The 15,703-nt window shown below is 36.5% G+C and overlaps 2 protein-coding genes and 1 pseudogene across 2 annotated transcripts; 1 reads left to right on the forward strand and 2 right to left on the reverse strand.

The window, feature by feature from the left end:
* Positions 1-59: 59 nt before the first annotated feature.
* On the forward strand, positions 60-2,708 carry LOC139855061 (pentatricopeptide repeat-containing protein At2g22410, mitochondrial-like; annotated as a pseudogene).
* Positions 2,709-4,335: 1,627 nt separating this feature from the next.
* Positions 4,336-15,537, reverse strand: LOC139855062 (uncharacterized). The gene is made up of 7 exons (XM_071844318.1): positions 15,304-15,537; positions 15,120-15,221; positions 14,600-14,712; positions 14,416-14,500; positions 5,710-5,825; positions 4,953-5,311; positions 4,336-4,735 (listed from the first exon to the last, which is right to left on the reverse strand). The coding sequence occupies exons 1-6, from the start codon at positions 15,535-15,537 to the stop codon at positions 5,098-5,100; spliced, it is 864 nt and encodes a 287-aa protein (XP_071700419.1). The 3' UTR covers positions 4,336-4,735; positions 4,953-5,097.
* Positions 6,047-7,114, reverse strand: LOC139852087 (putative receptor-like protein kinase At5g39000). The gene has a single exon (XM_071841311.1). The coding sequence runs from the start codon at positions 7,112-7,114 to the stop codon at positions 6,047-6,049; it is 1,068 nt and encodes a 355-aa protein (XP_071697412.1).
* Positions 15,538-15,703: the final 166 nt, after the last annotated feature.

Raw genomic sequence — 15,703 nt, forward strand, 5'->3', positions numbered from 1 at the left:
GTTACTTCAAATTTGCGATTTAAATATAATTTCCGGTCTACGTTCCGAACAAAATTCACATGAAACTTCATCATTTTTTATACTCTACACTTTCGAAACCCAAATGGAACTCAGCACAAACCAATCTGTTCATCACCAATCCAACTCTATTATCAATAGAATCATGCAATTCAATGTCTCAGTTAAAGCAAATTCAAGCTCAAATCACCCGAACCGGTCTTATTTTCCATGTTTTCCCAGTAAGCCGGATTCTGACATATTGTGCTTTATCACACACTGGAAACTTAGCCCATGCTCAACTTCTATTCAACCAGTTTCCTAACCCCAATGTTTACATGTGGAATGTTATGATCAGAGGCTATTTAAAATCACATTTGTATTCAACTGGGTTTTGTTTGTTTCGTTTGATGGTTCGAAAACGCGTTGAAATGGATAGGAGAAGTTATGTGTTTGGGTTGAAAGCTTGTGAGAGGTTAGGCTGGAGAACTTGTGCATAGTTTGGTTTTGAAAGTGGGATTTGGGGACGATTTAGTTGTGAAAAATGGGTTCGTTCATTTTTACAGTGAAAGTGGGCGAGTGGAGTCTGCGCGCAAGGTGTTTGATGAAATGCCTGAGAGAGATGTTGTTTCTTGGAGCAGTTTGATTAATGGGTGTGTGAAAAATGGGATGGCTGATGAGGCATTGCGAGTTTTTCAGAGGATGAAAAGTAGCGTGGTTGAGGCGAACGAGGTTACGATGATAGCCGTGTTTGCTGCTTGTTCTCAGAAAGGGAATTTGGAACTGGGGAAATCTACTCATGAGTATGTTAAAAAGATGAAGTTGAATACTAGTTTGAATTTGATGAATTCGGTGTTGGATATGTATGTTAAATGCGGTTCTTTGCTTACAGCTAAAGAGATTTTCTAGAGTATGAGCGATAAGGATGTTTTCTCGTGGACGAGTATGATAAATGGGTACGCTAAAAACGGGGTGTTAATTTTGGCGAAGCAGATGTTTGATGAAATGCCTGAGAGAAATACTGTATCATGGAATGCTATGATTTCAGGTTATTCGCAAAATAATAAGCCAAAGGAAGCTTTAGATCTCTTTTACAACATGGAAAATGAAGGTTTAGTTCCTATAGAAAGCACTTTAGTATGTGTACTTTCGGCTTGTGCTCAATCGGGTTGCCTAGATTTAGGCCAGTGGATATATATTTATTACGTAAAGCAAAACCGCATTCAACTTACCGTGACATTAGGAAATGCGTTTATTGACATGTATGCTAAATGCGGAAATATTGATGCAGCCATAGAGCTTTTTAATGAAATGGGAGTCAAAGATATAGTAACCTGGAACTCGATGATTGTTGGTTTTGCTTCTCATGGGCATGCAATAAAGGCTTTTGATCTTTTCGAACAGATGAAATTTAAGGGATACAAACCTGATGAAATTACATTAGTTGGTGTACTATCTGCATGTAGTCATGGAGGTTTACTCGCTCAAGGAAGAAGTTATTTCAAAGAAATGGAGAAAGATTATGGATTTAAACCAACGTTAGAGCATTATGCGTGCATGATTGATTTACTAGGAAGAATTGGGTTACTTGAAGAAGCTTATGGATTGATAAAAGAAATGCCAATGGAAGCTGATTAAGCTGTTTGGGGAGCGATTCTTAATGCGTGTAGGATGCATGGTAATTTTGAGCTAGGTAAACTTGCTACTGAAAAGTTGGATTCAAATGATAGTGGTGTTTATGTGCTTATGGAAAGTTTATGCGCTAGTAGACGTAAATGGGATGAGGTTAAAATGGTTAGAAGTATGATGATAGGGAGTGGTGTTAAGAAAACTCCGGGGCGTAGTTGTATAGAAGTTGAGGGTGAGTTTCATGAGTTCTTGGTTGCAGATAAAACTCACCCTAAATGGGAAAACATATATAAAGTTGAGTGAAATAATATTGTTGTCAAAGTTGGAAGAAATATCAGATGCTAACTTGTTTATGCATTGCTGAGGCTAATGTACAAGAAAGCATTTTTAGTTCTTTTGACTAGTACCAAACATACAGAATTGTATTGCTAACACCAGTGTATATCTATATCTTGCTGCCGAGTGCCGAGATGTCTTTTTGCTGATCCCAATAGCGAAAAGGAAGAAAGAAGCCATCACAAATGCAGAGAAAATATCAATTATTTAATTCAGAACCAAGTCGAAACATTGATATAGAGTCAGGCTTTCGATACGTGCAGCACTAATAAAGCATGTTGTATTAACCAGAAGGTATATGAATCTTGTATAACAATGCTAGTGTCAAAGATACTTGTAAGCCTGGCAAACGGGTTGGGTTGGGTCGAGACCCAAATGGGTTTGGGTCAAAACGGGTCATGGGTCGAACGGGTCGGGTCCAAACGGTTTTGGGTCGGGTCGAGACCATTTTTTTATAAAAATTTTTCTCAATAAAAAAAATAATTTTTCTAAAATTTTTATAGTTTTAATTCTTTTTTTAAATAAAAAGAAATATTTTTTTTTATTTTTCTAATTTTTTAAGTTTATTATTTTTTAATTTTTTCATTTTGAAATGGGTTGGAAACGGATTTCAGCAGAAAAGACTAAAGATGGTCCATAATGGACCCATTCTCTTTGTTTTCTCGAGACCCAATGGACCCAAATGATTGACCTAATGGACCCAATTTTTGGTAAATGGATCTTGATTGCCAGGTATAAATCCAATGCAAGTCATTTGAATGGGTTTACAAATACTAAGCACACAGATGATGAAAGTTGGTTCAATTAAAGCTAATTGTATCATTTTGTATGATTGAAGTAAACTTTTGAGTCACTTTTATTCATATCTTGATTCATATGTTATTGATTAATTGTATAATAGTTTTTTCGACATTGATCCCGAGTTCAAAGTTCAAACCAGCTAATTATTACTACAGTAAACACTTGACATGTACGTTTGTTCACGAACTCTTACCTGTTCCTGTTGTTCATTCACTTTGAAAGCATTCAAGCTTAAGACTAAAATACCAGAAAATAACTTATATTAGCTATAAAAAAAAAAAAAAAAACTCAAATTAACACACAATAGTGAGATGACGAAATGAGTCTACAAAATCTGCTTGAAATGTGAACATGTCGTGCTTATGATCATTAACGGATGATCATTAAGAAGACAACTATATGGGTTTAAACTCGATACCTTGCACAATAAGGCCTTCCATTCGGATGTTAATGGAGCTTACAAAGTCAACCCGCATCTTGATTTTGTTTGTAGTAATAGTTTGAAACTCCCATATTTTAACTTCCATCCAACCATCATTCCTTTGTTGAGGAAGGCCCTTCAATTTTTGTCTCGACGGGTTGTGACGATTCTGATCAACATTTTGTCCAATAATCGGGGTGGGAGAAGGGCTAACTAGAAAAATAAACCAATAATCAGTCTCTTCCCAACCTTCTTTACGCAATTCCTCATTTGCATAATCATAATTTTGCCAATATTCTTTATCAAAATCTTGGTCCCTTAGTTTCACAGGATCCTCTAGTTTGGATGTGTCTTCCGGTAGCTTGTAAATAAGGTAACATCCATATGTTTCTTGAGGTGACAATAACACGGATTTGATTTTGCATTCGACACCGAAACATTTAATTGGATTGAAAGCCACTTGTTCAAATCTGTGAGGAAACATATTGCGTTATATAAAATGTTATGATAACTGGAAAATATATATTTAATCAACACCCGTTTTATAGATGATCCACCATTACGGACATATGGTTAAAAGAAAACAGGCTTGAGATGGAGAAATAACCTTGAGTCAGGTGAAGACTGCCATCTCCATTCTCTATTATTCAAAGCCACTCTTGCTGGTAAAATATAACATTTCTTCCCATTTTTGGCCAAATAAAACCACTATCAAATGATACACATGTAAGTTTTTGTGTAGCAAATAGAAACAAAGGTCAAGAATCAGTAATTGGTAATAATGTATATAAACAGATCAGCAAACAATTACTGATTAGTGTCTATTTTAAGAGATGAATGACTTGGTTTCCAATGATCATACTCGTTCCAAGAAACTGAGATGAGCATAATCGAAAGGGGCTTATTATTCTAGTCTTTAAGAACATCAACAATTATGAAGTGCTTTGTTGGTAATAGTAGAACCACTTGAGAACTAAATTAGAGAGCCATTTTAAAAGAGCATAAACACATAATTACTACAATCACCTTCAGAAAAAGGTGAAGGAGGGATAAAGATCAACAGAGAAATGGATTTTTTGTGGAAACAAAAAAGAAAATATTTTTATCATTAATATCGAATGAATAGCCATCACAAATTTGCCTTGGGATACTGAGATCCTTGCAAGAGGTTTCAAATTCGAAATTTATGGTGGCCAAAAGGGTTTGGAAATGGTCACCAATTTTCAGTTTCTTCTAGACCGTGTACATCCGAGTAAAAAGACTCGCTCGATCCCCGGTAATCCGAACAGGGAAAACCTTATAAATTCTCTTATCCATTGAATATGGAGTAATGCATCACTAATAATTTACATACCTCTCCACCTTTTTTGAATGAGAACCCTGCGCAAGAAGAGAGTAGAGTTCTCCATTCGTTGTCCATGTAGCGTTACTATCTTTTAACCACTTTATTACTTCTTCACAATCATTTGGCAAATTTTTTTCCCAATCGAATTCTGAATCTGATGTGGGCTGTATGTCTACATTCTTGTCATCTAATACCTCATCTTCCACCTACAAAAATTGAACTTATTATACTATAATCTACTATAATGAGTATGGAAGAAAAATCATGTTCTCCTAATGTGTTTTATCAAAAAACATGAAATTTCTCTTTAGAACAAAGGTCCTTTCGAGGCCATTTTTGCCAAAAGATGTTTAGCAAAGACTGGAACACTTAAAAAAATAAAGCGAAAGATATAAATGAATGAACTGGTATTCGTCAACTTACCTTCTCCAGTGGCCTAAACTCGATTCCTTCTATCAATGTTGATGGATGATAATATTTCGAGCCATCAAACTGAATATTCAGATCAAAAGTTTTCCCTTCGCTAATAAACTGATACAATTCGAGACTCACCCATCCATCTTCTCGCTCATCTGCAAAATGCTTTATTGAAGATTTCGTCTCCCCTTCTAATTTGTATCTGAGGCCTATATATCTTAGTTTGCTGAAAGTCTTGTCTGACTGGTAAAACTTGAATACTAGGTTCGTTCACAGTGTATGTGAGTTGGGGTGACAAGAATTGAGCTCTAACATGTGTTCTGTATCTCCCATAATCTGATTTATAGCAGAACGTAGTAAAAAATCTGGTTGAACAACAAAGATTAATGCATTAGTAGTTATACTATATACTAGTGAGAAGTAGGTGTTGTTTGTTTTTCAGTCTGCGGATCTTATTATGTCTTATGTCTGCGCGCTCACGAACGTTTTTACTGCAGACTGCTTGTTTTCCTGAATACGTAAGATAAAATAAATAAATAATGTCTCCAACTGTCTGCAACTTCGCAGACTTAGAAATATGTTGCAGACAGGATTAAGCTACTTTGCAGACATAAAAACAAACAGTCTTCACTATATAGCATACAGACCCCTTTAGACCACATCTTCTTTACAGACATGTCCGCAGATCATCAGACAAAAACATCTTAAATGACAAACAGCACTAAGCGAAGGAAAAAATAATAATAAGAGAAGGACATGTCACCTTGAATTATAATCACGATTCAGAAACACGAAATCTCCTTCTTTATAATCTGGTTTCAAACACACTGTAGCAGATATCATTTCACAATGTTCTTGATTCTTATTTAATAAAAACCACTGCCCATAAAAAAAAAAAAAAAAAGTTTGAATTAATACTACTTAATTAACACGAGTATATTAATGATGGTAAACATTTGTAGGATGGAAAATTTCATAGTCTACCATCACATCACACTTTATAAATAAAGGGAAGTTATGCCTGTTTTTAGTTATGTCAGAATCTACCATCTTTCATATTTACATTTTTGTTTTAAAAAACTTAAGCAATAAGCAACAACTTAATGATATAATTGATTACTCACCTTCTTCCCCTTGTTAAGAAGGATCCCTTTTGAGAGAAGCACTTTAAGTTCCTGTATGGATCTGTACGAGAGACGAGGATGATCAGGTGGTACAGCTCTAAGTATCTCTGCATACTCCTCTGGCATATTCAGAGTGTAATCAATCTGAAATTGTAGTGCAATCTCAAGTATTTTCACAACTTGTTCCATCGTTGGCCGTTTTTCACGACTATATTCTAAACATTGGTATGCAACGAATGAAAATGTTGTCAAAGAATTTGAATCCAATTGTTGCATCATCGGATCTTGAAATATCATCTCATTTAATTTATTTTGTTCATAACAACTTCTCCAGCTAGACACTAAACTCAACACATTGCTTATTAGTCTTCCACATAATACTTCAAGTAACATAACGCCAAAAGAGTACACATCTGACTCTTTAGTGAGGATACCAGTCGTTAAATATAGTGGATCGATGTACCCGATGGTACCTACGGCAAGCGTGACTTGAAATGAGTACGGTTGATTAGCGGGCGCTATTCTCGATAGTCCGAGGTCAGAAACTTTAGCATTCCAGTTGTCATCCAATAGAACGTTGGAACTTTTAATATCTCGATGGAGAACTCTTTGTGTTCCCCCGTTATGATTATGAAGGTAGTTTAATCCTCCTGCAACACCAAGACAAATATGGATCCGTTGAATCCATGGAAGATAAGAGGCATTTAAATGGCGATCGAGGCTTCCATTAGATGCGTACTCGTATACAAGTATCATGTCATCACCCTTATCACAAAATCCGAGGAGAGAGATGAGATTTTTATGTGTGGAACAGCAAAGCGTAATGATCTCCTTCCAGAATTCAGACTCTCCTTGACCGTATTTACGATCTAAACACTTAAAAGCAGCAGTGCTACACCCCTTAGAATGAGTTATTTCTCCTTTATACACCTTTCCAAAACCACCTTTTCCGATAACTCTCTTGTCATCAAAGTTGTTGGTGGCTGATTTTATGTCTTCTAGTTGGATTGCAAGATGTTGAAAATCTTTCATGAATTTCTCCATTACTCGTGGATCAAACAATTAATACTAGATTTTTAATTGAAATATTGATTAAGAACGGAAACAGGACTGCCTAATACACAAATGATGTGTTTAGATTAGTTTAATGAAAACCAATATCTGTATATAGATCGACATATAATATAAAGTACAAGAATTAGATCATGAACCCAAATGGATATATACAAAAATTTCAACTTGTGGTTGTGAGAAGTCCAATATGTACAGCAGCAATATTCAATCTCGATGTAAGATGTATACTAATACCTTTACCCGAGGATAGAAACACTACTTCCAGGAAGACCTCATCAAAAGCAAGTTCCAAAGTTAATTTATTTTGAACAAGCTTCCAAAGTCAACTGTGTTAGCTGCAAGTTTCCAAAGTTCAATTATAGTTATGAATATAAAATGTTCAACTCTATCTATAACATGTCATAGATGCATTATAAAGTGTTCAACTGTATCTGAAAAGTCAATTTGTTTTGGAGCAAGTTTTCAAAGTCAACTGTGTTAGATGAAATGTCATAGTTGCATTATAAAATGTTCAACTCTAGGCTCTAGCTGAAATATCGATTTGTTTTTGAATAAGTTTCCAAAGTCAACTGTGTTAGGTGAAATGTCATAGCTGCATTTTAAAATGTCAAAAGTCATACTATAATACGTTTATGTTGGTATATATGCAAATCAAAGTATATGAATAGATCTTAAATGCTCGCAATAAACTTCTAAATTATTCAATAGCGAGCTGATACACCGAGTGAATTCATGATAAAACTGGGACGATTACAATTACCATCACTGCATTCGATTCTTACACCGAAGCAACTACAACCCATGAATTTCTGACTAAGCTCCTACCAAACATATATTAGACGCGGAAAAATGATAAGGTCATTTATCTTTTTTTTTTTTTTTTTTTTTTTTAGAACGACAAGTTAGAACCATAAGCTACTTTATGTGGCTTATTTTTTATAATTTAGTTTATTCTTAAGCTCTTGAATAAGCTCATTTATCTTATGTAGAGGCTAAACGGATCTTAGATTAATCGCTAAACACAGATTAGAGGCGGAATACTCTAATCTAGGTCGAGTAGAATACGTTTGCACTTCGGAATCGAGAAAACCAACAAAACGTTAATGAAATCGACGCCTAAGGGTGTGTATTCGGTTGGGATTTGATCAGGAACAATTGCAGAATCGCTAAGGGTCGGCCACAGGGTGTAGGGTTCGTAACCTAAGAATGAACCCCGACACCCATATTTATATATATCTGCAGTGTCCATCGGTCGATGGTCTCTGACCTTCGGCCGATGGTCTTCGTCCCTCGACCGATGGTCCCTACCATCAGTCGATGGTCTGAGCTGCCAACCAATCAGCTCTAAACCATATCACGGCATTGGTCAATTATATCAAACACATATATCAACCAATAATGTTCATACATGACTGAAATATAAACGACATAACAAATAGAATCTATTACAATATAGAACTTGGGATCATGCACCAACAAACTCCCCCTAAGACCTAGTTCTATATCAAAAGTCTTCAGTCATCATCCAACACAATCACAAATAGAATCTATTACAATATTGATTCATTCGTACGGATCAATCACCATGTTGTTCAAATAGCACAACTTTGCAACCTTAACATATTGTTCAGCATGCACCTTATTTTCTCTTCGATAGAGCATACGATTGTAGTACAATGTAAAAATGTCAGCTCGGTACAGTTTCTCAACCAAATGGGATCCAACACACGAATGCAATCTATATCATTCTCGTTCACCTTATCCAACACAATCACAGCTTCCTCTGAACGATCATCATAAAACCACCATCTGAATCTCTGACTCCAATTCTGCGGCAATTTTCTCAAAGGAACCTTCTTCATTGTTTTTGCGCGCTTATACTTTACAATTCTCCGAGATTCACCAGTTCGAGGATCAACCTTGTAGCTAATCCTTGGAAACTGTGGTCTAAATCCTTCCCAATCCTTTGATCTGAAGGCATTTCGAATTTTCTTTACCAAAAGCGAAGATAAGTCATTCATTCCACAATACAACATTCTCAACCTGGCAATTTGCATCAGCTCAAAATACGGTAACGACTTGAATTCATGACCATGTTTGATGTAATCAACACCAAATTCTCTTTTAACAGCAAACATATTGAATTCTTCAATGTATGCCCAGGCTAGAATTCTTCCCTTCACACTTTTTCTCAAATTAATCATTTTCAAGTACTTTGGCTCAAGCTTTGGTTTCTCACAATACTTTCGAATTCTCCAAATATCCCTCCAGTCAACTTCCAACTTTTCAACTGTTTCTTTATTATACTTAACCGGCAAGAAACCTTCAGGAAAAACTTCAGTCTATTCCTTTTCTTTACACTTTCGGTTCAATATCTCATCATCAGTCATAAACAACTCATCAAAACCAGGAAGATCTTCAATCTTATCATTTTGATAAGTAGGAAATTTTTCATGAGTCACATCCTCAACTAGATCATCCACATCTTTATCACTAAAATCCTCTGTAACCTCTGGACCAAAAGAATCATCCTCGGAAGGAGGATCGTCGGACGGTGCGTCAGCTGCTTCAGTCTCTTCTCGCTCTAGACGCACCATTTCGTCCAGCTCTGCTCTAGTGAAGTTGTGAGGGATTTCTCCCTCTTCTAAATCATCATAAACAACATAATGCTTGAGCTCATCATGTTTAGAAAAGAATTCACTAAAACTATAATCAATATTAAGAGGAATTACTGACAGTGCAGTGGCATTTGAAGATCCAGGAGCCTCCACCATCATGTTTTCGGGCTCATCCTCTGTCATTTCAATCAATTCAAACTTTTCATCCCAAGCATTCAACCTCGCAATAGCTGATTCTGCCAAAGCTTTAGCATCAGCAGCTTCTCTCTTAGCATCAGTCAGCAACAAGGATTGATCACCAACCAGCTTCTCTCTTAGCATCAGTCAGCAACAAGGATTGATCACCAACCTTTTTCTGTAACAAATCAACCTGCATCATTAACCGGTTAACATCTTCAGATTTGACTCTGTTCTCTTCCCGTAACTTCTCATACTTTTCATCCATCTCCTTTCGCATCCTTAGATTATCAGCCATTGCTTGAACATATAAATCGTTTAATGTGCGGAGTGTTGAAGATCCAACACCTCCCTCGGTTCTAGCATGTGAAGGTGCGTCAGGAGTAGGAGTTGACACAGTCTCCTGAGATACTTGTTGAATCACAGGCGGAGATTGATGTGTTGATTATGGTTGTTGTTGTTGTCCTTGAGTTGGTGGTTGTTGAGTTCCCTGTTGAGTTCCAGTAGATAATCCACCGCCATCTTTATAAACAAATCTAAACCTTCTTTTCGGTTTGAATTTTGTTGACACCTGAGATCCCTCATCTTCAACCATTCTCCTCTTTAAACCTTTAGATGCATCATCATCATCACCGGCATCAGGATGAACATCTCCAGTCTCATCAACCAAACCACCAGTACCCGATCCACCAACAATTTGAATATTTACCGGCTGATCAACTTCTTCATCACTGTTAGCAACCTCGAAATCAGGCTCCCTATCTGAAACACTATTTTCATTCCTCCATTTCTTTCCCCGAGAACACTGATAATTCTCTCTCGCAAGATGACACACCAGTTTACCATCATTTGCACACTTCTTCTGATTGAGTCTTTAAGTCTGTTGAAAGTAAGATCAGTCATATGCTTCTGCTCAATAACATCCTTCCTCAGTCTAGGCAAGTTAGTGGTTTGACTGTTAATCATTATCTGCAAGAACCTTGGATAAATCAAGTATAACTTGGCAGTAACATTATCAACCATCAGATCAAAAATAACCCCAGAGAAATTGAAATCAGCTTTTAACACCAACACAACAAACATCCCCTGATAGATTTCACTCAACTCATCAAAACCTCCTTGTAAAGGACTCAAACATCGTAGCACCACCAGAGACAGATATCGGTATGGCAGAGTAAACCCACTCCTTTTGATTGTAGCCTTAGAAATATCACCAGCGTACTTGCACCTCAGCATGCAACCAGTAATCTTTGTTTTTGAAAGTTTCTTTGGCATGTCCTCATCTTCAAATAGAAATGTGTCACGAATTATCAGCTTAGACACCTTCACCACTTGATTACAGATAAAGCTCACAATCACCCTCTTATCATTTTCTGTTTCAACTCTGGCGTGTTCCCAGAATTCCCTATGATGAGAATAATAAGCAGTGCACGGCATGGACACAACAGCATATACTCGAGATCGTTTCAGAAATTCAATTACTCCCTTATATTTACCAGCATTCATTCAGAACCTTTTCATTTAAACAATCAGTCAGATTTGAACCATTACAAGCCTTTAGTCATGGTAGATTAACAGGACCTCCACCTGAAGATTTAGTGTCTGATCCATGAACAACCTGCTCTGGGTCTACGTGCACACCTAACATTATGAATAGTAACTGCAAGCACAATTCAAATTAGTATCGCAAATTCAGGACATAGCAGTTAGTTAACACAATGTAATCATCACAAGATATATTACATCATTATTCATAGTAGATTACAGTCATGATCACACGATTACACGTCCTAAATAAAGTTATTACAACTTCTGAATAGTGTATTAATGCTAACAGGCTAGCATTATCAAATTACACATCAAGCTAAAAATACATTAAATAAGAACAAATACACAAGAACCATCACACAATAACTTATCCCACAATGGGATCTTCTGGCACTAGCTTTGTGACATACTGTACTACTCCGAGTTTCTCAAACATGTTATGTAATAGAGCCGCATAAGGAAATGGTTCTTCCGACTCAAGAAAGTCTTTCATCACATTAATTAGGAAGTGACCCATGTTCACCTTAATGCCATCAAGAAGACAGTACAATAGCAAAGCCTCAGTACCACTCAAAACATTATCCCCATCGTTCCTAAAAGTCACATTTCGTTTGATTATCCTCAGGTGAGGTTCATGATGATAATACACATCGTCGTCACTTATCTCAACTCTACCAACACTAGCTACTCGTCTTGGCTTGCATATCCTTGCAATCATGTGAGACAGATTAAACTTGTTGGGAAGCTTTCTTAGATCTTTACTAGGGTACAACAGCTTAACACCAGTGTGAGGAACATTCAAAAGATCTGAAAATTCCTCCATGGTCCACTTATACTGTTGTTCAACTAGACCAGAGTGAACATACTTCTTTTTACCATCTTCTAAAGCCACATTAGCATAAAACTCACTCGACAATTGGGGACAGTAATAATCCCCAACATTTAGAAATGTCTGACACCCAATATGCTCCCAAAGGTCATAGGTCTTGTGAGTTGCAATGACCTTTTGTTCCACTTGAATGGTTCGTTCACTGGCTAAAATTCTCCTACGGTCGATGTTAAACATCCATTGTCCAACAAATGATCCACCTGACATTCTTAGACAAACTACGAGTACTAACATTAGATAAGCATAACAGAAAACATATATCTAAGAATCATACAAATAAAATATATAAAACTGCACCATCGGTCCTAAATAATGACCATTGGTCGATGGAGACGACCATCGGTCCGATGGTGTAGACCCTCGGGCAGTTAGTCTAGACTAACTCTTTAATAACACCATCTGTTCTACTTTGGGACCTACGGCCGAAGGTAAGGACCTACGGCCGGATGTAAGGCTCCATCGGTCGATGGTCAGAGACCAACGGCCGATGGTAGTTCATCAGATCTGAACCCAATAATTCACCCTTTTTCATAAAATCGATGTAGTTTTGATTGCAGTCACACGGATCATAACCAGACAACACCGATATCTGGATACTTATATTAGACATATTATCTAAAAGTTGGCGGATTCAGGTTGTGTTATACTGTTAGATCATCTTTGAAGACTCATCAGAAGTATCTTCAAATACATTAAAAGTTAAAAACTTCCAAAAATCACTTCGCTTCATTCAAGAAAATCTGGATACTTATATTAGACATATAATAACAACACAATTGACATAATGCCTATTTGATCCGACTTCTTTCAAGTTCTGACCCATTAAACAACCCACCCTCTGACCCAATTTCCCGCCTCTACTTGTAAATGTTGTAAAAGATTCATAGTAGGATAATAAATAAAGCATGAATATTAATTAGAAACAGTGACTAGTTTATACAGTAAAAACAAACTAAAGACAGTGGAAGCAGAATGTCCTCCATGGTAACAAACCTACCAATCTTCCCTAACCCTATAAGCCACTACGATTATATGATGGGTTATTCCCGTCATTAGTCCAGCAATCCTTGATTATTACATAAAAACATGACTTGAGGTATTTAGCTTGCTGCTAACGTGAGACCATGCCTAATACTCATTAATAGTCACTTAGATGAACTAGTGTACCAAAAAAGTTTACTATAGTTACCAGCACAGCTACTCTTGCACTAACATGGCATTTACTTGTAATAATGTGCTTAATTGCAAATAGAAATTCAAGTATAGGGTAACGGGTTGTTCGTCTTGAGTATCAATTAAAAACACCCAATGAGATTGAAAGCTTGAAAATCAGAAACCAAGACTTATTTATATCATTTACATTTTTCACATTTTGCAAGTAGCATATTATTTCAAAGTCAATAAGTGGAACAAATATGATGCACATCACTAAGCTATTAAAATACGATGTACATTGCTAGTGCAAGGCGAAAACACCTGTTTGCATCACAGTATGTTGCACCACATTATATATTAGCTCTTATGAAAGTTCTATTTTAGCGCCATAACATTTTATACTAGAAGACTAGCAAGATGCTAGAATGGATACAAGGCGGCCGATAAATTCCGAACAGAACAACTATGAACCCCTATGCCCAAATATCGGAGGCCAATCCCAAACACAACAGAAACTAACATGATAACTGATACTTGGTTCAAATGCCACCTATCCCAGTGAAGTGTTCACTATTTAAAACCCAAATAACCATGAAGTATTCACCTTTAAAACCAGACTCAATTTCGGGTGACAAATGGATAAACTTTTATCGCTTACTAATCGTTTCAATGCATTGCAAATTTTGAAAAGATATAGTAACTAGCCAATTCCATAAGTAATCACAAACACACAGAGCATATGTGTGAGAGAGAAGACTATTTTCCACAATAAAGAAAATATAGGTATGTAAATACATGTAATTTACTTGTTCGTATGTTATCTGTTGCATTGCTAGCACTAAAATACTGCCGATATCGTGAGAAGTAAGAGATTATAAACATACCTTTAAATGAGCATTATGTCGTTTGCCTTCCTTCCACCGCCTAATCTGCCCATCATTCATAGTCCTAAACCGTCCCTTGAAAGATCTGATCAAATCCAAAGAAATTAAGTTCTTCCTCACATGCTTGCATAAAAACATTCAATATATATAAAAATCGAAACTTGAGCAAAGATAAGGCACACACGAATAAGACTTCATTTTGTATTTCTTCAGCTTGGAGACCACCGGAGTAAGTGGCTGCCTACTCTTTAACTTCCGCTTCCTTTGCTTGAGAGTAAGATGCCGCACTTGCATGTACTACATACAATAGTAAAGCTAAAATGTCATACCATCATAAATCTTCACGACAATCACTGAAACTGACAAAATTTAAGCTGATTTATTAGAGAATTTGTATAGGCGTTTCCACCCTTTTCGTTTCATAGATGAGCAAATAGATATATTTTTTAGTCTAATAACCGTATAAGTTACTTACAAAATTGATTTGTTGTAAATATTCAATTAGTAGTCTAGTAGTAATTGACATTAACTTCAGTGTAGCTAGCAAAATTATTATTCAACTGCATAACAGCTATAATTATAATCAAATAATTGACCTAATCTATGTGAACAAAATGTATAACGATTTCGTCACATAATTTACAATGCAATTCATGAATAAAATAAACAACTAAGAACAAAAGGAGAAAAAAAACTTAACTTACAGATATAGGAGGTGAAGATGCATGATTAGAAATAGTCGTTCTTGTAACTTGTGATGTTGAAGGCGAATAATTTACAATGCAATTCATGAATAAAATAAACAACTAAGAACAAAAGGAGAAAAAAAACTTAACTTACAGATATAGGAGGTGAAGATGCATGATTAGAAATAGTCGTTCTTGTAACTTGTGATGTTGAAGGCGAATTGAATAGCAGTGGATTAAAATTGGGGGAAATGAAGGATTGGCGTTGATTTAGGGTTTTGGTGAGGGGTTTTGGGGGAGAAGAATGGAAGAAACGGCCGCGGAGGCGGTGGTCGAATGACGGAATTTGTGGTGGTAGTGGTTTAACAAATGTTGACGATGATGATGGTGGACGGACGGCGGTGAGTGATCGGAGTTTGGAGCACAATCGCTGCATTGTCACCGGCGTATGAGTTATGGTGATCGCACACTCGCACAACGCCCTAGTTACTGCCTTTGTTTTCACAAATTGACCGGGTCAATATCATCCGAACCGGGTTTAGTTTTAAGAACATATCCGTCTATAATCGCCGGTCTATCATCCGAACCGGGTTAAGTTAAGT

This window comes from Rutidosis leptorrhynchoides, chromosome 6, assembly GCF_046630445.1.
Source record: "Rutidosis leptorrhynchoides isolate AG116_Rl617_1_P2 chromosome 6, CSIRO_AGI_Rlap_v1, whole genome shotgun sequence".
NCBI lineage: Eukaryota > Viridiplantae > Streptophyta > Magnoliopsida > Asterales > Asteraceae > Rutidosis > Rutidosis leptorrhynchoides.